Source organism: Chiloscyllium plagiosum, unplaced genomic scaffold, assembly GCF_037043375.1.
Source record: "Chiloscyllium plagiosum isolate Xiang-an unplaced genomic scaffold, Cpla_swu_hap1 HiC_scaffold_41, whole genome shotgun sequence".
NCBI classification, from domain to species: domain Eukaryota; kingdom Metazoa; phylum Chordata; class Chondrichthyes; order Orectolobiformes; family Hemiscylliidae; genus Chiloscyllium; species Chiloscyllium plagiosum.
Window position 1 is genome coordinate 43,938,414 of NW_028270179.1, and position 22,688 is coordinate 43,961,101.

At 58.1% G+C, this 22,688-nt stretch overlaps 1 protein-coding gene and 1 pseudogene across 2 annotated transcripts in view; one reads left to right on the forward strand and one right to left on the reverse strand.

The window, feature by feature from the left end:
* LOC122542054 (histone acetyltransferase KAT8) overlaps positions 1 to 2,615 on the reverse strand; it is an 86,263-nt gene extending 83,648 nt beyond the window's left edge. The window contains exon 1 of the mRNA XM_087981857.1: positions 2,225 to 2,615. Within this exon, the coding sequence (XP_087837983.1) occupies positions 2,225 to 2,600 (376 nt within the window). The 5' untranslated portion in view covers positions 2,601 to 2,615. The remainder of the gene's footprint in view (positions 1 to 2,224) is intronic.
* Positions 2,616 to 4,884: 2,269 nt separating this feature from the next.
* On the forward strand, positions 4,885 to 21,299 carry LOC122542053 (branched-chain alpha-ketoacid dehydrogenase kinase-like; annotated as a pseudogene). Its single transcript, XR_015754050.1, has 9 exons — positions 4,885 to 5,889; positions 7,202 to 7,270; positions 9,702 to 9,812; positions 12,245 to 12,292; positions 12,509 to 12,628; positions 13,281 to 13,379; positions 16,138 to 16,211; positions 19,330 to 19,456; positions 21,191 to 21,299. The product of XR_015754050.1 is annotated as a branched-chain alpha-ketoacid dehydrogenase kinase-like (transcript).
* The last annotated feature ends 1,389 nt before the right edge of the window (positions 21,300 to 22,688 follow it).

Consider the following 22,688-nt stretch of genomic DNA (forward strand, 5'->3'; position numbering starts at 1 on the left):
AGCCCTGTATCTGTCCCCAAACTAATCCCACTGTCCCTGCTCTCTCCCCATAGCCCTGTATCAGTCCCCAAACTAATCCCACTGTCCCTGCTCTCTCCCCATAGCCCTGTATCAGTCCCCAAACTAATCCCACTGTCCCTGCTCTCTCCCCATAGCCCTGTATCAGTCCCCAAACTAATCCCACTGTCCCCATGCTCTCTCCCCATAGCCCTGTATCAGTCCCCAAACTAATCCCACTGCCCCCCACTCTCTCCCCATAGTCCTGTATCAGTCCCCAAACTAATCCCACTGTCCCCCGCTCTCTCCCCATAGCCCTGTATCAGTCCCCAAACTAATCCCACTGTTCCCCCGCTCTCCCCATAGCCCTGTATCAGTCCCCAAACTAATCCCACTGTCCCCGCTCTCTCTCCCCATAGCCCTGTATCAGTCCCCAAACTAATCCCACTGTCCCCGCTCTCTCCCCATAGCCCTGTATCAGTCCCCAAACTAATCCCACTGTCCCTCCGCTCTCTCCCCATAGCCCTGTCTCAGTCCCCAAACTAATCCCACTGTCCCCTGCTCTCTCTCCCCATAGCCCTGTATCAGTCCCCAAACCAATCCCACTGCCCCCCCACTCTCTCCCCATAGCACTGTATCAGTCCCCAAACTAATCCCACTGTCCCCCCGCTCTCTCCCCATAGCCCTGTATCAGTCCCCAAACTAATCCCACTGCCCCCCCACTCTCTCCCCATAGCCCTGTTGAGAGCCAATATCCAAGGGATGACTGACAGATGTTAAGGGGGGCAAAGCTTGAACTGTTTGATAGCTATGAAATAGGGAACTGCCCGGCTTCCTCCCTTTCCACTCCAATCCCAAACGGACGCCAGCAATTGGGAACCCTTGATGGATCGGGAGCAGGAGCGTGGTGGAAGCCTAGCCAGCGCTGAGAGGACGGGGTTAAAAGGAGGTCGCTGAGAGATGTCCCCCCGCATTCGGGATTCTGAAAGCTCAATCACGTCCAAGTCGGGTCATTCGCGGCATGGAGGGGAGCAACGCCGGAGGGGAAAGGTGGTCTCCGGGGAATTCCCCATCACCACCTGTAGCAGATGCCGGGTGACAGACAGCAGGCAACCACGGAGGAGCAAGCAGCAGGGGAACTGAAAGTGGCTGGGCTCCCAGCAATGCCAGGGAAGAGGGGTAGAAACGAGACTGTTCCCCCCCCCCCCCCCCTCAACACTGACGATTGGAGTAGATGCTGTGGGTGGGGGCGTGGCTTTGGACAAGTGATAAGAGTCTGAATCAAAACACAGATATTGCTGGGAAAAGCTCAGCAGGTCGAGCAGCATCCGTGGAGAGAAATCAGAGTTAACGCCTTGGGTCGAGTGACCCTTCGTCAGAAAAAAAAAAGTGTCTGAATTTCTTTCTGATTGACAGCCTCCGTGTTGAGTCTGGTCGGGTTGATTTTGGGGTGGTGGGAGCAAGTGAACAGGGGAACGTGATCCAGTCTGGACGAGCGAGGCTGGTGGGGGAGGGACGAGGTCACCGAGAGATCCCTGGCCGAATCCAGAAGGTGACGGCGATCGATTACGGGAAGGTGTGACAGCTCCAGCTGAGCAAAGGCAGGTGCCGGTGGGGGGGGGGGGGGGGAAGAAAGAGATCACCGAATGATTCCAGACGATGCTGGGGAGGGGACGGAGACAAAACAGTGATGCAGCTTGGTCGGGTAGCCCTCAATGGGGCGGGGAGGGCCGCGGCGCAAACAGCGACTTGCTCTGGTCTGGGCGAGCAATGCCAGGTTGGGTTGGGGGGGTGAACGGGGGAAAAGAAATAAAAGGGAGAGCGTCGCCGACAGATCCCCGACCCAACTCCAGCTGATTGGAGGGGGGGGGGGTGCAGACGACATCGCGATCCGGTCCCGCTCTGACACCCCTCGGATTCGGGGCGGGTCTGCCCACGCGATGATGGCGGCGGGGGGGGTAAAAAGGGGGAAAGAGTGAGCTCCCCGGTCGACGTCAGTAAGGTAGCCCACCCCGTCCGGCCGGGAGCGCCCGCTTCGGCTCCATCCGAGCAACGCCGGGGGGGAAAGGAGGTCAGCCGGTGATCTTCGGACGGCCCCGGCGGAGGCCGGGAGGCGGCGGCCCAGGCTGTCCTGGGCTCCCCGGTGTGTTCGGCTATTTCTGGGTGCTGCTGTCCCCTCTGGGTGGGTGGGGGGGGGGGGGTGGAGGATGTAGGAGGCAGCCCTTACGCCAGCTGTTGTCCGCCCTCCTGCACAGGTAGGTGGCTCCGATCTCCACCGTCACCTCTTGCTCGCGGCCGCCGGGGGGATTGTTGGCGCTGGAGGACTGCCCCGCGCCGCTGCAGTGCCGGCCGGCGCCGCCGGGCGGCGATCGCTCCGGAGGCTCCGAGCCTCGGCGCTGCTGCCGGGACGGCAGAGGCGGCGGCGGAGGAGGAGATTCGTCGAGGCCGGGCTCTCGCTTCACTTCGACCAACAGGCCGCCGCCGACGCCGGCGGACACTTTCATGCCGTTGCGGAAGGCCGCCTCCTCCTCCTCGGTCTCCATCTCCTCCGTCTTGATGCTGCCGATCACCGTCTGAGTCTGAGCTGCCGCCACCGCCGCCATGACCGCGTGCCCTTCCCCCACCCACCAGCCGTCTGTCAGCGCGCTGACGTCACGGCTCATTAGATATGCACTGGTGACACCGCCCCCCCCTTTATTGACGTACGGATCCGACGCCGCTGATTGGTGGTTTCCACCGCTTAGCTCGGGCCTCATTTACCTATTAACATACAAAAATGACACCGATGACTCGGACCGATCAACCAAATCCCCGCCCCTCCACCTCGTGCTACTATTATGCAAACATGACACCGATGATTGGTGGATCCGCCTACCTGGCCCCGCCTACTTCTTCCATATTTAGTCTCGCCTACGCGTCAAGCGCTCGCGATGTGCGGATATGACCCCGCTGATTGGTGGAACCGGACGCCGCTCCCCGCTGTCGCCCCAATTTCGCCGTCTCTAATACGTCACCTTAACAAAGACGCTGGCCCGCCAACGCTGATTGGTTGGGCCCGCCGTCGTGCCCTGCCCACTCGCCGTCATTCCCGCCAAACGGGAGGCGGTGCTTCGCGTGCCCCTGGTTGTTGAGTTCCGTTGCTGTGATTGGCCGAGCCCGTGCCACCTTCCCCGCCTCTACCGCCGCGCCGTTTCCCATCTGATTGGACGGTCCCGTTCTGTCCCCGCCCACCATTCGGCGTCACGCCGCGTTGACGCGCGTGCCCTCCCTGCTGATTGGACCAACGCGCCGTCGCTCCCTGCTGCCCGCGCCGCCCCCTCTTATTAATATGCGGTGTCGGCGCCGGCGATTGGTCACCACCTCTTGCTCCCCTGCAACGTCACGATACACGGTGGTACGTGACTCTTCCCCCTTCCCTCCCTCACTGTTTGGTCCTTGGGGTTGAAGGTGAAGGGTCGACCTAATATGGCCGCCTTGACCCCATGTAGGAGCAGTGGGAACTGGAAGAGTTGGAGTTGCTGCCTGGTCTCTGCTTGAAGCCCTTAGACTCTGTGTGCTGCGGCAATGGGGCCAGTGAGGGTCACCTTGGCACCCAAGGTCACCTCAAGGGTTGTTTGACCTCCTGCACTTTGTTTATTTCCAGACTTGCTGCATTTGCAGAGTTGGAGGAGGAATTGGAGGTTTGGCTTGGTCCTTGTAGCTCCAGGATTGGGGTTGGTCTCAGTATCTCCAGGATTGGGGTTGGTCTCAGTATCTCCAGGGATTGGGGTTGGTCTCTGTATCTCCAGGATTGGGGTTGGTCTCAGTATCTCCAGGGATTGGGGTTGGTCTCTGTATCTCCAGGATTGGGGTTGGTCTCAGTATCTCCAGGGATTGGGGTTGGTCTCTGTATCTCCAGGATTGGGGTTGGTCTCAGTATCTCCAGGGATTGGGGTTGGTCTCTGTATCTCCAGGATTGGGGTTGGTCTCTGTATCTCCAGGGATTGGGGTTGGTCTCTGTATCTCCAGGGATTGGGGTTGGTCTCTGTATCTCCAGGGATTGGGGTTGGTCTCTGTATCTCCAGGGATTGGGGTTGATCCTTGTATCTCCAGGGATTGGGGTTGATCCTTGTGTCTCCAGGGATTGGGGTTGATCCTTGTATCTCCAGGGATTGGGGTTGATCCTTGTATCTCCAGGGATTGGGGTTGGTCCTTGTATCTCCAGGATTGGGGTTGGTCTCTGTATCTCCAGGGATTGGGGTTGATCCTTGTGTCTCCAGGGATTGGGGTTGATCCTTGTGTCTCCAGGGATTGGGGTTGGTCTCTGTATCTCAAGGATTGGGGTTGGTCCTTGTAGCTCCAGGATTGGGGTTGGTCTCTGTATCTCCAGGATTGGGGTTGGTCTCTGTATCTCCAGGATTGGGGTTGGTCTCTGTATCTCCAGGATTGGGGTTGATCCTTGTGTCTCCAGGGATTGGGGTTGATCCTTGTATCTCCAGGGATTGGGGTTGATCCTTGTATCTCCAGGGATTGGGGTTGATCCTTGTATCTCCAGGATTGGGGTTGGTCCTTGTATCTCCAGGGATTGGGGTTGGTCCTTGTATCTCCAGGGATTGGGGTTGGTCCTTGTATCTCCAGGGATTGGGGTTGGTCCTTGTATCTCCAGGGATTGGGGTTGATCCTTGTATCTCCAGGGATTGGGGTTGATCCTTGTATCTCCAGGGATTGGGGTTGATCCTTGTATCTCCAGGGATTGGGGTTGATCCTTGTATCTCCAGGGATTGGGGTTGATCCTTGTATCTCCAGGGATTGGGGTTGGTCCTTGTATCTCCAGGGAGTGGGGTTGATCCTTGTATCTCCAGGGAGTGGGGTTGATCCTTGTATCTCCAGGGAGTGGGGTTGATCCTTGTATCTCCAGGGATTGGGGTTGATCCTTGTATCTCCAGGGATTGGGGTTGATCCTTGTATCTCCAGGGATTGGGGTTGATCCTTGTATCTCCAGGGATTGGGGTTGATCCTTGTATCTCCAGGGATTGGGGTTGATCCTTGTATCTCCAGGGATTGGGGTTGATCCTTGTATCTCCAGGGATTGGGGTTGATCCTCGAATCTCCTGGATTGGGGTTGATCCTTGTATCTCCAGGGATTGGGGTTCATCCTTGTATCTCCTGGATTGGGGTTCATCCTTGTATCTCCTGGATTGGGGGATTGGAGTTGATCCTTGTATCTCCAGGATTGGCGATTGGGATTGATCCTTGTCTCTCCAGGATTTCGGGTGGGTGTCAGTGTTGTATTAAGTTGTGTATCCCCAGGTTTTGGGGGGGGCGTTGAGGTTGATCTGTCTCCCCAGGTTTTGGAGTTATTCCTTGCTCCCCAGAGGTTGTACTGACTCTTGTACCCCGAGGTTTGTTGGGGGGGTGGAGGGGGGGGAGAGAGACTGTGGGATCCCTAGGTATTTGGGAGGTGTGGAGCAAGGGCTGTGGTTAATCCTTCAGGCTCCAGCTTTGGGGCATGGTGGTCAGTGCGGATTCCCGCAGAGTTGAGGGTGAGTGTTGATTCGCCCGGAGAGTCTCTGGGTTTAACTGTCGATTTGAAGCTGACGGGTTATTCTGGGACCACCCTTGATTGCGGTTTCGTAGAGCTGGCTCTGGCTTGACTGGGGTGAGGTAGGACAGGACATCGAGAAGATGATGATGTTGATGATGATGAGGAAGATGGTAGGAGGAGGGGGAGGACAAACAGGCCGGGCCCGGGTGTCCCTGAGCTTCCTGCTGGCTCCGAACGCCCCTCGATGGAGGTCCACATCGGCCAGCGACCATTACCACCATCACCACCACCATGAGGTAGCCAAGGAGAGGTCCAAGGCTGTTAGCTCCTTCTACAACCAGTCTCTGATCGATAGTGCGGCTGAGAAGGTAAATTCTTTCACTCACTGCGCCCCACACGCCACTCACTTAAGGTGTACCCCTCCCATTCCTTGCTCCCTTCACCCCTTCCCACTTCCCCCTCTTTCCATCAGATACAGGAGCAGAAATGAGGCCATTCGGCCCATCAAATCTGTTCCGCCATTTCTCAACTCCATTCTCCTGCTTTCTCCCCGTAACCCTTGACACTCCAGAACCCCTCTATCTCTGTCTTAACTATACTCCACGACCTGCCCTCTATGGCAGTGAATTCCACAGACTCCCCACTCTCTGGCTGAAGAGATTTCTCCTTATCTCCCTTCTAAAAGGTCTTCCCTTGACTCTAAGGCTATGGCCTCAGGTCCCAGTCTCTCCAACCAATGGAAACATCTTCCCAACGTCCACTCTGTCCAGGCCATTCAGTGTTCTGTACGTTTCAATTTGATTCCAACCCCCCCCGCCCCCAATCCTTCTAAACTCCATAGAGTACAGACCTCAAATGTTCCTCATGTGATGTGGAGGATCCGGTGTTGGACTGCGGTGGACCGAGTTAAAAATCACACAACGCCAGGTTATAGTCCAACAGGTTTATTTGGAAGCACACTAGCTTTCGGAGCGACGCTCATTCAACAGATAGCTGTGGAGCAGGACAATAGACACAGAATTAAAAGCAATAGATGAGTGACATGCCACTGAAATGATATATTGAACAAACCTTCAAGTGCAAATTCATCAGTAGACGAGTGTGTGTGTGCGTGCAAGAGAGTGTGTGTGGAAAAATTCCCTTTTTTGAATTGAGGGCGTGCCATTTGGCAGTTTTCCAATCCTTTGGGAGTTTTCCACGCTCGAAGGATTCCTGGAAAACTCCCAACGTACCAACCATCGCTGTTCCTGGAGGGCCCCGAAGAACCAGGGGCAAACGCAGTCGGACTGACAGAATCTGCATGGGAGCCAGGCACTGCCCAGTCGAGGGAAGCTCTCGCGCTTTGTCACTCTCTCACACACTGTCTCTCACTCGCGCGCTCTCGCTTTCACGTGCTCTTCCCCCTTTCTCGCTCTTTCATGCGCTTTCTCGCGCACTCTATTGCGCGGTCTCTCTTGCTCTCTCTCTCTTTCTCACGTGCTCACTTTCTTGCTCTCCGCTCTCACCCTCCCCCTTAGATTTATTCCTTTCCGCTGTGGGTTGTGCTGGGGAAGGTGCAAGTGCAGGGATAGGGATAGAGAGAGACAGAGAGAGACATGGTGCGGTGATTATGTTGGAAGCTGGCCGGAGTGTTGGGGAAAGGCAGGAAATTCAGGCTGTTCCTTGCTCCTGTCTCCACAGGCATCTGTGCGTCTGACACCCACAACGATGCTGTACGCTGGCAAATCCCCAGACGGATCGCACCTCCTGGTACGTCAGTCACCTTTGTGTATGTGTATGTGTGTGTGTGTGTGTGTGTGTGTGTGTGTGTGTAGAAACAAGGGAGAACATACCTGGGCGAGTACAAACGTAGGGACATCCCCACAGTTGGGAGAGAGTGAGTGGCGTATCACAGGGAGGGAGGGGGATTAGACTGGGTGTGATATTAAAGGGAGTGAGGGGGAGAGTGGGATTAGACTGGGTGGGATATTAAAGGGAACGGGGAGTGAGGGAGAGAGTGGGATTAGACTGGGTGGGATATTAAAGGGAGTGGGGAGTGAGGGAGAGAGTGGGATTAGACTGGGTGGGATATTAAAGGGAGTGGGGAGTGAGGGAGAGAGTGGGATTAGACTGGGTGGGATGTTAAAGGGAGTGGGGAGTGAGGGGGGAGAGTGGGATTAGACTGGGTGGGATATTAAAGGGAGTGGGGAGTGAGGGGGGAGAGTGGGATTAGACTGGGTGGGATATTAAAGGGAGTGGGGAGTGAGGGGGGAGAGTGGGATTAGACTGGGTGGGATATTAAAGGGAGTGGGGAGTGAGGGGGGAGAGTGGGATTAGACTGGGTGGGATATTAAAGGGAGTGAGGGAGAGTGTGGGATTAGACTGGGTGGGATATTAAAGGGAGTGGGGAGTGAGGGGGGAGAGTGGGATTAGACTGGGTGGGATATTAAAGGGAGTGGGGAGTGAGGGGGAGAGTGGGATTAGTCTGGGTGGGATATTAAAGGGAGTGGGGAGTGAGGGGGAGAGTGGGATTAGTCTGGGTGGGATATTAAAGGGAGAGGGGAGTGAGGGGGAGAGTGGGATTAGACTGGGTGGGATATTAAAGGGTGCGGGGAGTGAGGTAGAGAGTGGGATTAGACTGGGTGGGATGTTAAAGGGAGTGGGGAGTGAGGGGGGAGAGTGGGATTAGACTGGGTGGGATATTAAAGGGTGTGGGGAGTGAGGGGGGGGAGAGTGGGATTAGACTGGGTGGGATGTTAAAGGGAGTGGGGAGTGAGGGGGGAGAGTGGGATTAGACTGGGTGGGATATAAAAGGGAGAGGAGAGTGAGGGGGAGAGTGGGATTACACTGGGTGGGATATTAAAGGGAGTGGGGAGTGAGGGGGAGAGTGGGATTAGACTGGGTGGGATGTTAAAGGGAGTGGGGAGTGAGGGGGGAGAGTGGGATTAGACTGGGTGGGATATAAAAGGGAGAGGAGAGTGAGGGGGAGAGTGGGATTACACTGGGTGGGATATTAAAGGGAGTGGGGAGTGAGGGGGAGAGTGGGATTAGACTGGGTGGGATATTAAAGGGAGTGGGGAGTGAGGGGGGAGAGTGGGATTAGACTGGGTGGGATATTAAAGGGAGAGGGGAGTGAGGGGGAGAGTGGGATTAGACTGGGTGGGATATTAAAGGGAGTGGGGAGTGAGGGGGGAGAGTGGGATTAGACTGGGTGGGATATTAAAGGGTGTGGGGAGTGAGGGGGGAGAGTGGGATTAGACTGGGTGGGATATTAAAGGGTGCGGGGAGTGAGGGGGGAGAGTGGGATTAGACTGGGTGGGATATTAAAGGGTGTGGGGAGTGAGGGAGAGAGTGGGATTAGACTGGGTGGGATGTTAAAGGGAGTGGGGAGTGAGGGGGGGGAAAGTGGGATTAGACTGGGTGGGATGTTAAAGGGAGTGGGGAGTGAGGGGGGAGAGTGGGATTAGACTGGGTGGGATATTAAAGGGTGTGGGGAGTGAGGGGGGGGACAGTGGGATTAGACTGGGTGGGATATTAAAGGGAGTGTGGAATGAGGGGGGAGAGTGGGATTAGACTGGGTGGGATATTAAGTGGAGTGAGGGGGGAGAGTGGGATTAGACTGGGTGGGATATTAAGGGGAGTGGGTAGTGGGATCGGGGAGAGTGGGATTAGACTGGGTGGGATATTAAAGGGAGCGGGGAGTGAGGGGGGAGAGTGGGATTAGACTGGATGGGATATTAAAGGGAGTGGGGAGTGAGGGGGGAGAGTGGGATTAGACTGGATGGGATATTAAAGGGATCGGGGAGTGAGGGGGGAGAGTGGGATTAGACTGGGTGGGATATTAAAGGGATCGGGGAGTGAGGGGGGAGAGTGGGATTAGACTGGGTGGGATATTAGAGGGTGCGGGGAGTGAGGGAGAGAGTGGGATTAGACTGGGTGGGATGTTAAAGGGAGTGGGGAGTGAGGGGGGAGAGTGGGATTAGACTGGGTGGGATATTAAAGGGATCGGGGAGTGAGGGGGGAGAGTGGGATTAGACTGGGTGGGATATTAAAGGGATCGGGGAGTGAGGGGGGAGAGTGGGATTAGACTGGGTGGGATATTAGAGGGATCGGGGAGTGAGGGGGGAGAGTGGGATTAGACTGGGGTTTTTGGTGTTGCATTTGCCTACATTAAAGTTTCTCCATTGTCTGGGAATTGTAGAAAAGTGCCCGGTACCTGCACAAAGAGCTCCCAGTCCGGATCGCACACAGGATCAGGAGTATTCGAAATCTCCCCTTCATCCTGGGCTGTAACCCGACCATTCTGCAGGTGGTGAGTGGGACATCCCCAAAGTTTTATATTCACCTCCGTCACATTACAAATGGCGCCGACCCTCCCACAGTGTGGGGCTGCCTCAGCACTGACCCTCCCACAGGGTGGGGCTCCCTCAGCGCTGACCCTCCCACAGTGCGGGGCTCCCCCAGCGCTGACCCTCCCACAGTGCGGGGCTGCCTCAGCACTGACCCTCCCACAGTGCGGGGCTGCCTCAGCGCTGACCCTCCCACAGTGCGGGGCTCCCTCAGCACTGACCCTCCCACAGTGCGGGGCTCCCTCAGCGCTGACCCTCCCACAGTGCGGGGCTCCCTCGGCGCTGACCCTCCCACAGTGTGGGGCTCCCTCAGCGCTGACCCTCCCACAGTGTGGGGCTCCCTCAGCGCTGACCCTCCCACAGTGTGGGGCTGCCTCAGCACTGACCCTCCCACAGTGCGGGGCTCCCTCAGCACTGACCCTCCCACAGTGCGGGGCTCCCTCAGCACTGACCCTCCCACAGTGCGGGGCTCCCTCAGCACTGACCCTCCCACAGTGCGGGGCTGCCTCAGCACTGACCCTCCCACAGTGCGGGGCTGCCTCAGCACTGACCCTCCCACAGTGCGGGGCTCCCTCAGCACTGACCCTCCCACAGTGCGGGGCTGCCTCAGCACTGACCCTCCCACAGTGTGGGGCTCCCTCGGCGCCGACCCTCCCACAGTGCAGGGCTCCCTCGGCGCCGACCCTCCCACAGTGCGGGGCTCCCTCGGCGCCGACCCTCCCACAGTGCGGGGCTCCCTCGGCGCCGACCCTCCCACAGTGCGGGGCTCCCTCGGCGCCGACCCTCCCACAGTGCGGGGCTCCCTCGGCGCCGACCCTCCCACAGTGCGGGGCTCCCTCGGCGCCGACCCTCCCACAGTGCGGGGCTCCCTCGGCGCCGACCCTCCCACAGTGCGGGGCTCCCTCGGCGCTGACCCTCCCACAGTGCGGGGCTCCCTCGGCGCTGACCCTCCCACAGTGCGGGGCTCCCTCGGCGCTGACCCTCCCACAGTGCGGGGCTCCCTCGGCGCTGACCCTCCCACAGTGCGGGGCTCCCTCGGCGCTGACCCTCCCACAGTGCGGGGCTCCCTCGGCGCTGCCCCTCCCACAGCGCGGGGCTCCCTCGGCGCCGACCCTCCCACAGCGCGGGGCTCCCTCAGCGCCGACCCTCCCACAGTGCGGGGCTCCCTCAGCGCCGACCCTCCCACAGTGCGGGGCTCCCTCAGCGCCGACCCTCCCACAGTGCGGGGCTCCCTCGGCGCCGACCCTCCCACAGTGCGGGGCTCCCTCGGCGCCGACCCTCCCACAGTGCGGGGCTCCCTCGGCGCCGACCCTCCCACAGTGCGGGGCTCCCTCGGCGCCGACCCTCCCACAGTGCGGGGCTCCCTCGGCGCCGACCCTCCCACAGTGCGGGGCTCCCTCGGCGCCGACCCTCCCACAGTGCGGGGCTCCCTCGGCGCCGACCCTCCCACAGTGCGGGGCTCCCTCGGCGCCGACCCTCCCACAGTGCGGGGCTCCCTCGGCGCCGACCCTCCCACAGTGCGGGGCTCCCTCGGCGCCGACCCTCCCACAGTGCGGGGCTCCCTCGGCGCCGACCCTCCCACAGTGCGGGGCTCCCTCGGCGCCGACCCTCCCACAGTGCGGGGCTCCCTCGGCGCCGACCCTCCCACAGTGCGGGGCTCCCTCGGCGCCGACCCTCCCACAGTGCGGGGCTCCCTCGGCGCCGACCCTCCCACAGTGCGGGGCTCCCTCGGCGCCGACCCTCCCACAGTGCGGGGCTCCCTCGGCGCCGACCCTCCCACAGTGCGGGGCTCCCTCGGCGCCGACCCTCCCACAGCGCGGGGCTCCCTCGGCGCCGACCCTCCCACAGCGCGGGGCTCCCTCGGCGCCGACCCTCCCACAGCGCGGGGCTCCCTCGGCGCCGACCCTCCCACAGCGCGGGGCTCCCTCGGCGCCGACCCTCCCACAGCGCGGGGCTCCCTCGGCGCCGACCCTCCCACAGCGCGGGGCTCCCTCGGCGCCGACCCTCCCACAGCGCGGGGCTCCCTCGGAGCTGACCCTCCCACAGCGCGGGGCTCCCTTAGTACTGACCCTCCCACAGTGCGGGGCTCCCTCGGCGCTGACCCTCCCACAGTGCGGGGCTCCCTCGGCGCTGACCCTCCCACAGTGCGGGGCTCCCTCAGCGCTGACCCTCCCACAGTGCGGGGCTCCCTCAGAGCTGACCCTCCCACAGTGCGGGGCTCCCTCAGAGCTGACCCTCCCACAGTGCGGGGCCGCCTCGACAGTCCCTTGTGCCAATAGGGGCTGTTGCTGGGCTGGGTGTGTGGCTGTGTGCTCTGCTTCGGGCCTGTGCTCTGGTCTCCCCGTACTCACTCTGATCTCTCTCTCTGTCTCTCTCTCTCTTCCCCCTCCCGCAGCATGAGTTGTACATTCGGGCCTTCCAAAAGCTCAGTGAGTTCCCTCCGGTGAGTAGTGACGCTGCTGGCGACGTGAGCGTGGGGGGAGGTGGGGGAGGAATGCTGCGCCACCCTCCAGTGGCATTGCTCCTGGTGCGAGGACGGCCGTCGAAGCCACGCGGGATAGAGCCAGTGATGGCAGGGCGGGGATGTCTCTCTGATCCCGTCTCTTCTCTCTCTCTCTCTCTCTCTCTCTCTCTTTTTTTCTCTCCTGCCGCCTCACAGATCGAGAACCGCGAGGTGGAGGGCCTGTACTGCCAGCTGCTTCAGCAACTTCTCGACGACCACAAGGACGTGGTCACTCACCTGGCAGAAGGGTTCCGGGAGAGCCGCAGGCACGTCAAGGTGAGGCGCAGGCCTGGAGCCCCTCCTCCCCGCCGTCTCGCGGGTCACACCGGCCTCAGCCCCTGCGGTTGACGGCCTCGCGCGACAGGTTCGCCAGCTCGCCGTGGGAGTGGATTCGGAAACCCCTCGGGGGAGGGAGGGGGAGGGGGGGGGGTCATCGAGACAACGGGAAGGGCCGATACCCGGGCCTCAGAAACTCTCCCTCTGGCTCCTGCGGCCCCCCCACCCCCTCTGTTCATGGCGCTGCGATTCCTTTGAAAGAGAAGCATTGTGGGCGTTTGCCTCTCGCCCCTTTCGTCTTTCCAGTTGGCCCCTCCCTTGGAAAACCCTTCTCGTTTTGTTTTCCTGGCCTCCGGGATTTTGGTGGAAATGGCGGAGGTGGGCACTGGCAGACGCACACTTCCACGCCTTGGGTTTCTGTGTGGCATGTTTCCTCGGTTCGGGCGCTGGTTTTTCTCCCCTCTAGCTGTGGTATTTTGTTTTCGGGGCAATAAGAGAGAGCCTGGGTGCTTCCCCCGGTGGGGTCGGAAACGGAAGGGGAGACCGGGAACCGTCCCTAAACTCTCGACTGGCGATCGGACCCTCGCGCGTTCACAGCTACCTTGCGCTGTCCCCTTCACCATTTGGGTTTCCCACTTGTTGTCCTCTGTAGGACGAGGCTGTCATTCGCTTGTTTCTGGACAAGACTCTGACGTCGCGGCTGGGGATGCGAATGTTGGCTACCCACCACCTTGCGCTCCATGAGGACCGGGTAAGCACAGTGAGTCCGACGCCAGGGACGGAGATTAGCAATCCCGCTGCGCACCGTCCCAACGGGACCCAGACCCCTTCCCGTTCACTCCCGCTCCACACCGTCCCCAATCCCAGACCCCTTCCCGTTCACTCCCGCTCCACATCACCCCAATCCCAAACTCCTTCCTGTTCACTCTCACTCATCACCGTCCCCAATCCCAATCCCCTTCCCGTTCACTCCCACTCCACATCACCCCAATCCCAAACTCCCTTCCCGTTCACTCCTGCTCCACACCGTCCCCAATCCCAATCCCCTTCCCGTTCACTCCCACTCCACATCACCCCAATCCCAGACCCCTTCCCGTTCACTCCCGCTCCATACCGTCCCCAATCCCAATCCCCTTCCCGTTCACTCCCACTCCACATCACCCCAATCCCAAACCCCTTCCTGTTCACTCCCGCTCTACACTGTCCCCAATCCCAAACCCCTTCCCGTTCACTCCCGCTCCACACCGTCCCCAATCCCAGACCCCTTCCTGTTCACTCCCGCTCCACACCGTCCCCAATCCCAAACCCCTTCCCATTCACTCCCCCTCCACACCGTCCCCAATCCCAAACCCCTTCCCATTCACTCCCGCTCTACACTGTCCCCCTTCCCAAACCCCTTCCCGATTACTCCCGCTCCACACCGTCCCCAATCCCAAACCCCTTCCCGTTCACTCCCGCTCCACACCGTCCCCAATCCCAAACCCCTTCCCGTTCACTCACTCCCGCTCTACACCGCCCCCAATCCCAAACCCCTTCCCGTTCACTCCCGCTCCACACCGTCCCCAATCCCAAACCCCTTCCCGTTCACTCCCGCTCCACAACGTCCGCAATCCCAAACCCCTTCCCGTTCACTCCCGCTCTACACCGTCCCCAATCCCAAACCCCTTCCCATTCACTTCCCCTCCCCAGCGACCCAATCCCAAACCCCGTCCCGTTCACTCTCACTCAACACCGTCCCCAATCCCAAACCCCTTTCCGTTCACTCCCCCTCCACACCGTCCCCAATCCCAAACCCCTTCCTGTTCACTCCCCCTCCACACCGTCCCCAATCCCAAACCCCTTCCTGTTCACCCCCACTCTACACCGTCCACAATCCCAAACCCCTCCCTGTTCACTCACTCCCGCTCTACACTGTCCCCAATCCCAAACCCCTCCCTGTTCACTCACTCCCGCTCTACACTGTCCCCAATCCCAAACCCCTTCCTGTTCACTCCCGCTCCACAGCGTCCCCAATCCCAAACCACTTTCCGTTCACTCCCGCTCTACACCGTCCCCAATCCCAAACCACTTTCCGTTCACTCCCGCTCCACACCGTCCCCAATCCCAAACCCCTTCCCATTCACTCCCGCTCCACACCGTCCCCAATCCCAAACCCCTTCCCGTTCACTCACTCCCGCTCTACACCGTCCGCAATCCCAAACCCCTTCCCGTTCTCTCCCGCTCCACACCGTCCCCAATCCCAACCCCTTCCCGTTCACCCCCACTCGACACCGACCACAATCCCAAACCCCTTCCCGTTCACTCCCGCTCCACACTGACCCCAATCCCAAACCCCTTCCCGTTCACTTCCCCTCCCCAGCGACCCAATCCCAAACCCCGTCCCGTTCACTCTCACTCAACACCGTCCCCAATCCCAAACCTCTTCCTGTTCACCCCCACTCTACACCGTCCCCAATCCCAAACCCCTCCCCGTTCACTCACTCCCGCTCTACACTGTCCCCCATCCCAAACCCCTTCCTGTTCACTCCCGCTCCACAGCGTCCCCAATCCCAAACCACTTTCCGTTCACTCCTGCTCTACACCGTCCCCAATTCCAAACCACTTTCCGTTCACTCCCGCTCCACACCGTCCCCAATCCCAAACCCCTTCCCGTTTACTCCCGCTCCACACCGTCCCCAATCCCAAACCCCTTCCCGTTCACTCACTCCCGCTCTACACTGTCCCCAATCCCAAACCCCTTCCCGTTCACTCCCGCTCCACAGCGTCCCCAATCCCAAACCACTTTCCGTTCACTCCCGCTCTACACCGTCCCCAATCCCAAACCACTTTCCGTTCACTCCTGCTCCACAGCGCCCCCAATCCCAAACCACTTTCCGTTCACTCCCGCTCTACACCGTCCCCAATCCCAAACCACTTTCCGTTCACTCCTGCTCCACACCGTCCCCAATCCCAAACCCCTTCCCGTTCACTCACTCCCGCTCTACACTGTCCCCAATCCCAAACCCCTTCCCGTTCACTCCCGCTCCACAGCGTCCCCAATCCCAAACCACTTTCCGTTCACTCCCGCTCTACACCGTCCCCAATCCCAAACCACTTTCCGTTCACTCCTGCTCCACAGCGTCCCCAATCCCAAACCCCTTCCCGTTTTCTCCCGCTCTATACCATACCAATAGAGCCCACCCCCTCCCATGATGAATGGACACTGGACTGATTTGATGTGGGGCAGAGGGGCGCAATTAGCCTCTGATTTCTGCCTGTGTTCTGTCCTCCCTGAACCCCACTCCCCTCACGGAGAGCCTGGATGTGGTCAGGCCTCCTGTCGTCCAACACCCACCTCCGCCAGGTCTCCCTACTGGGCGGCTACAGAAACGCAGGCTATGGCATGTGACGGGGTTGGGGGGGGAGGGGGAATGTCGAGAGGGGAATGGTGGGGTTGGGCGTAACGCTGTCTAACCCCTCTGCCTCACCCCCCCAACCCCCGCCCCAACCCCCTGGCTGTTCCCTTCCAGCCTGACTTCGTTGGCATCATCTGTACCCGTCTCTCGCCCAAGAAGATCATCGAGAAGTGGGTGGATTTTGCCAGGTAAGACCGGTTTGGCATCGTGGGGCGGGTTGGGAGTTGGCAACGATTGGAGGGTCAGAGGGGTGCATTTGGGGGGGAATGGTCACACATGTTCCTTACCCGCCCCCACCCCTCCCCAATGTCTTTCATTGACACATGAAGTAGACATCCGGGCATCACCAACTGTGCCAGGCTGGGGGTGATCTGGTGGCCAACCCCTCCCTTCTCCCAACCCCCCCCCCCCGCCCCCCCCAACTGGAAGGGAGGATGGGTGCAGGGGCAAACAGGTGCCTGCCTCCCCTTCCCGTGAGGGGACAAAATGGCCGCTGAGGAGGATGGCATTTGGGGTCTATACATGGCAACCCGGGAAGAGGTGGATTGACTCTTAGCTGGCACTCCTGCCCGCCCCTCACCAGGAGGGGCCCAAGTTCGGGACTGCGTTTGAGGATGGGCGGAGGGGCGAACAGACGCCCGCCTTCCTGTGAGGGGACAAAATGGCCGCCAAGGAAGTTGGCATTCGGGGTCTGTACACAGCGGCCTGGTAGGAGGTGGGACTGACTGTTACCTGTCACTCCTGCCCACCCCTCACCAGGAGGGGCCCAAATTCAGGACTGCGTTTGAGGATGGCGGAGGGGCAAACAGGTGCCCGCCTTCCCATGAGGGGACAAAATGGCCACCGAGGAGGTTGACGTCTGCGCCCTATATATGGTGACCCAGGGAGGGGGGGGGGTTTGGTGGGTGTGGGTGGGGAAGGAGTCAGACAAACATGACCTTTTGGTTGGGGGTGTGTGGTGGTGGTGGGGGGGGGGCGAGGTCGCGCTTGTGGGAAAAGTGTTGGGGGTGGGGCGCGGGGTGATGGCAGTCATGGCTAGAATGTTCGTTCAGAAGACCAGGCCTGAACGGCCTCCTCCATCCTGCAGCCTTTCCCGGGCTCTATGGGCGGGGGGCCAGGCTTTATTTTCAGGAGTATCTCGAGGCGGGTGGGGGTGGGGTGGACGTGAGGATGCCTGTGGAGGCCGAGACCCCTGAGAACCTTCCGGAAAGGTTCTCTCCGAAGCCCAAGGTAGCGTGGGACGGGGAACAGGAAGAGGCGAATCGAGGCCCCCGTCGCTAACCAGTGGAGATGGCTTATCCACCCTGTTTATTCCTATTGATATTTTTGAAGACTTAAACCAAGTTGCCGCTTACTTGGAGAGAAAATGGGCTATGTTTGTCGAATCTCTCCTCGAAATTTGACCCCCTACTCCATGGCAATATATCCTTCCTAAGGTGTAGTGCCCAGATAGAGTCATGGAGATGTACAGCATTGAAACAGACCCTTCGGCCCAATCCGTCCATGCTGCCCCAGATATCCCTAACCTAACCCAGTGCCCGTTTGCCAGCACTTGGCCCCTATCCCTCTCAAAACCCTTCCTGATCACCTCCCCATCCCCCTTTTCAATGTTGGCATTGTCCCCAGCCCCCCCACCACTTCCTCTGGCAGCTCGTCCCCACACACGCACCACCCTCTGGGGGAAAAAGTTGCTGGGTTTTCAAATCTTTCCCCTCTCGCCCGAAACCTATGTCCCTCTAGTTCTGGACTCCCCCACCCCAGGGGAAAAAATCTGGTCCATTCATCCTAAACATGATTTTAAAAGCCACTGTAAGGTCACCCCCTCAGACTCCCCCCACCCCAGAGGGAAAAGACCTTGTCTATTTACCCTATCCATGTCCCCCCCTCATGATGTTATAAACCTCTATAAGGGTCACCCCCTCAGTCTCTCTCACCCCAGGGAAAACAGCCCCAGCCTCTCCCTGAAGCTCCAACCCTCCAACATCCTCATAAATCTCTTCCGAACCCTTTCCCAACATCCTTCCTGTCACGGGGTGACCAGAATTGCACACAATATTCCAAAACGTGGCCTCACCAATCCAGCTTCAACATGACCTCCCAATTCCTGTACTCAATACTCTGACCAATAAAGGCAGTGAGGACCTGCTCAGAGTGGGGCTTGAAGCAGGTCGACTTGCAGCCTACCCCTGCTCCGAGCATGGCATTGAGATAGAGGATCCCTTTGGTCGAGGATTTAAAGAAACCCTGGCATGTAGGGTGGGAACTAACGTATCCTTTCGGAGGGTCAGCGTGGGTAATGGTTTTCTCTGAAGCAGTCTCACATTGACTGACTGACATCTCTCTCTCTCTCCCTCTCTGTCTCGCTCTCATTCCCTCTGTGTTTCTCTCTCTCTCTCTGTCTCTCTCTCTCTCTCTGTCTCTCTCTCTCTGTCTCTCTCTCTCTCTCTCTGTCTCTCTCTCTCTCTCTCTGTCTCTCTCTCTCTCTCTCTGTCTCTCTCTCTCTCTCTCTCTGTCTCTCTCTCTCTCTCTCTGTCTCTCTCTCTCTCTCTCTCTGTCTCTCTCTCTCTCTGTCTCTCTCTCTCTCTCTCTCTGTCTCTCTCCTGTCTCTCTCTGTCTCTCTCTGTCTCTCTCTGTCTCTCTCTCTGTCTCTCTCTCTGTCTCTCTCTCGTTCTCTCTCTCTGTCTCTCTCTGTCTGTCTCTCTGTCTCTCTCTCTGTCTCTCTTCCTCTCTCTCTCTGTCTCTCTCTCTCTCTCTCTGTCTCTCTCTCTCTCTCTGTCTCTCTCTCTCTCTCCTGTCTCTCTCTCTCTCTCTGTCTCTCTCTCTCTCTCTGTCTCTCTCTCTCTCTCTGTCTCTCTCTCTCTCTCTCTGTCTCTCTCTCTCTCTCTCTGTCTCTCTCTCTCTCTGTCTCTCTCTCTCTCTGTCTCTCTCTCTCTCTGTCTCTGTCTCTCTCTGTCTCTCTCTGTCTCTCTCTGTCTCTCTCTGTCTCTCTCTGTCTCTCTCTGTCTCTCTCTGTCTCTGTCTCTCTCTGTCTCTCTCTGTCTCTGTCTGTCTCTGTCTGTCTCTGTCTGTCTCTGTCTGTCTCTCTGTCTCTGTCTCTCTCTCTGTCTCTGTCTCTCTCTCTGTCTCTGTCTCTCTGTCTCTCTGTCTCTGTCTCTCTCTCTGTCTCTCTCTCTCTGTCTCTCTCTCTGTCTCTCTCTCTCTGTCTCTCTCTCTGTGTGTGTCTGTCTCTCTCTCTCTCTCTCTCTCTCTCTCTCTCTCTGTGTGTCTGTCTCTCTCTCTCTGTTTGTCCCTGTCTCTGGTGCACAGACGGCTGTGTGAGCATAAATATGGAAATGCCCACGGGTGCGGATTAGTGGGCATGTCGCTGCCCGCTTCCCTTACATCCGATGCCCCTCGACTACATCCTCCCAGAGCTTCTCAAAAACGCCATGAGGTCAGTCTGTCTGTCTGCCGCTCCGTCACCCAAGGTGGGGATGGGGGGAAAGGACAGTGTATCTAACACACCCCGGTCCCAGAGAGAGAGAGAGGGGGGAAAGGACAGGTGTATCTACACACCCCGTCCCAGAGAGAGGGAGGGGGGGGAAAGGACAGTGTATCTAACACACCCCGGTCCCAGAGAGAGAGGGGGGAAAGGACAGTGTATCTAACACACCCCGGTCCCAGAGAGAGAGAGGGGGGAAAGGACAGTGTATCTAACACACCCCGGTCCCAGAGAGAGAGGGGGGGAAAGGACAGTGTATCTAACACACCCCCGGTCCCAGAGAGAGAGGGGGGAAAGGACAGTGTATCTAACACACCCCGGTCCCGGAGAGAGAGAGGGGGGAAAGGACAGTGTATCTAACACACCCCGGTCCCGGAGAGAGAGGGGGGGGAAAGGACAGTGTTTCTAACACACCCCGGTCCCAGAGAGAGAGGGGGGAAAGGACAGTGTATCTAACACACCCCGGTCCCAGAGAGAGAGGGGGGAAAGGACAGTGTATCTAACACACACCGGTCCCAGAGAGAGGGGGGGGGAAAGGACAGTGTATCTAACACACCCCGGTCCCAGAGAGAGAGGGGAAAGGACAGTGTATCTAACACACCCCGGTCCCCAGAGAGAGAGAGGGGGAAAAGGACAGTGTATCTAACACACCCCGGTCCCAGAGAGAGAGAGGGGGGAAAGGACAGTGTATCTAACACACCCCGGTCCCAGAGAGAGAGGGGGGAAAGGACAGTGTATCTAACACACCCCGGTCCCAGAGAGAGAGAGGGGGGAAAGGACAGTGTATCTAACACACCCGGTCCCAGAGAGAGAGAGGGGGAAAGGACAGGTATCTAACACACCCCAGTCCCAGAGAGAGAGAGGGGGGAAAGGACAGTGTATCGAACACACCCTGGTCCCAGAGAGAGAGAGGGGGGAAAGGACAGTGTATCTAACACACCCCGGTCCCAGAGAGAGAGAGAGGGGAAAGGACAGTGTATCTAACACACCCGGTCCCAGAGAGAGGGGGGGGAAAGGACAGTGTATCTAACACACCCCGGTCCCAGAGAGAGAGAGGGGGGAAAGGACAGTGTATCTAACACACCCCGGTCCCAGAGAGAGAGAGGGGGGAAAGGACAGTGTATCTAACACACCCCAGTCCCAGAGGAGAGAGGGGGGAAAGGACAGTGTATCTAACACACCCCGGTCCCAGAGAGAGGGGGGAAAGGACAGTGTATCGAACACACCCTGGTCCCAGAGAGAGAGAGGGGGGAAAGGACAGTGTATCTACACACCCCAGTCCCAGAGAGAGAGAGGGGGGAAAGGACAGGTGTATCTAACACACCCCGGTCCCAGAGAGAGGGGGAAAGGACAGTGTATCTAACACACCCCGGTCCCAGAGAGAGGCGGGGGGGGGAGCGGGGCGAGAGCTTCTCCCTCGTGCTGTTGCAGTGATGAGCCGACCTCCGGGCGGTGGTTTCACCGGAGTCCATCGACCACCACCCCTCACAGCCTGGCGCCTGCTCCTCCTCTGCTCCTCCTCTGCTCCGGATTTCCGTTGAAGTCAGCCACCCCTGGGTCGGCATCCGCCCTCCGTCCAGAAGCGGTGTGGGTGTTTGAGGGAGGGATGGGAGGGAAGGGAGAGGGGCAGCGTGTGTGGGGACGGTGTCAGACCCCACGTTAACCGAGCGTGCTGTATCGCCTCAGGGCCACCATGGAGAGTCACCTGGATACACCGTACAACGTGCCCGACATCGTGGTGACCATCGCCAACAACGATGTGGATTTCATCATCCGGTGAGGATGCTGCATTCGCTCTCCGTCCCTGCCCCTGTGTCACGTCGGGCTCGCTGCTCAACGTTAGCTCCTGGGTCCCAGCACACACACTCTCTTTGGAGGTGTTCAGCATTGACACTTTGGCCAGGTGCTCTCCCTCTCTCCACCGTGCACAAGATTGTGGCCTCCCTGCTCGCTCTCTCTTTCTCTCGTTTCTCTTTCTTTCTCACTTTTTCTTTTCTCTCTTCCTTTCTTTCTCTCTCACTTTTTTCTTTCTCTCTGTCTCTCTCTTTTTCTTTCTTTCTTTCTCTCTTTCCGTGTGCTTAGTTTCGATTCCGGGTCTGTGTCTTTACTTTCTCTCTCTCTCTCTCTGTCTCTTCTCTCTCTCTCTCTGTCTCTCTTCTCTCTCTCTGTCTCTTTTCTCTCTGTGTATCTTTTCTGTGTGTGTCTTTTCTCTCTCTCTCTGTGTCTTTTCTCTCTCTCTCTGTGTCTTTTCTCTCTCTCTCTCTGTGTCTTTTCTCTCTCTCTCTGTGTCTTTTCTCTCTCTCTTCTGTGTCTTTTCTCTCTCTCTGTGTGTCTTTTCTCTCTCTCTGTGTGTCTTTTCTCTCTCTCTGTGTGTCTTTTCTCTCTCTCTGTGTGTCTTTTCTCTCTCTCTGTGTGTCTTTTCTCTCTCTGTGTGTCTTTTCTCTCTCTCTGTGTGTCTTTTCTCTCTCTCTGTGTGTCTTTTCTCTCTCTCTCTGTGTGTCTTTTCTCTCTCTCTGTGTGTCTTTTCTCTCTCTCTGTGTGTCTTTTCTCTCTCTCGAGTGTCTTTTCTCTCTCTCTGTGTGTCTTTTCTCTCTCTCTGTGTGTTTTTCTCTCTCTCTGTGTGTCTTTTCTCTCTCTCTGTGTGTCTTTTCTCTCTCTCTCTGTGTCTTTTCTCTCTCTCTCTGTGTCTTTTCTCTCTCTCTCTGTGTCTTTTCTCTCTCTCTCTGTGTCTTTTCTCTCTCTCTCTGTGTCTTTTCTCTCTCTCTCTGTGTCTTTTCTCTCTCTCTCTGTGTCTTTTCTCTCTCTCTCTGTGTCTTTTCTCTCTCTCTCTGTGTCTTTTCTCTCTCTCTCTGTGTCTTTTCTCTCTCTCTCTGTGTCTTCTCTGTCTTTTTTCTCTCTCTCTCTCTGTCTTTCTTTTTCTCTCTCTCTCTGTCTTCTTTTTTCTCTCTCTCTCTGTCTTCTTTTTTCTCTCTCTCTCTGTCTTCTTTTTTTCTCTCTCTCTCTGTCTTCTTTTTCTCTCTCTCTCTGTCTTCTTTTTCTCTCTCTCTCTGTCTTCTTTTCTCTCTCTCTCTCTGTCTTCTTTTCTCTCTCTCTCTCTGTCTTTTCTCTCTCTCTCTCTGTCTTCTTTTCTCTGTGTGTGTGTCTTCTCTCTGTGTGTGTATGTGGGGGGGGGGGGGTGCAAGGC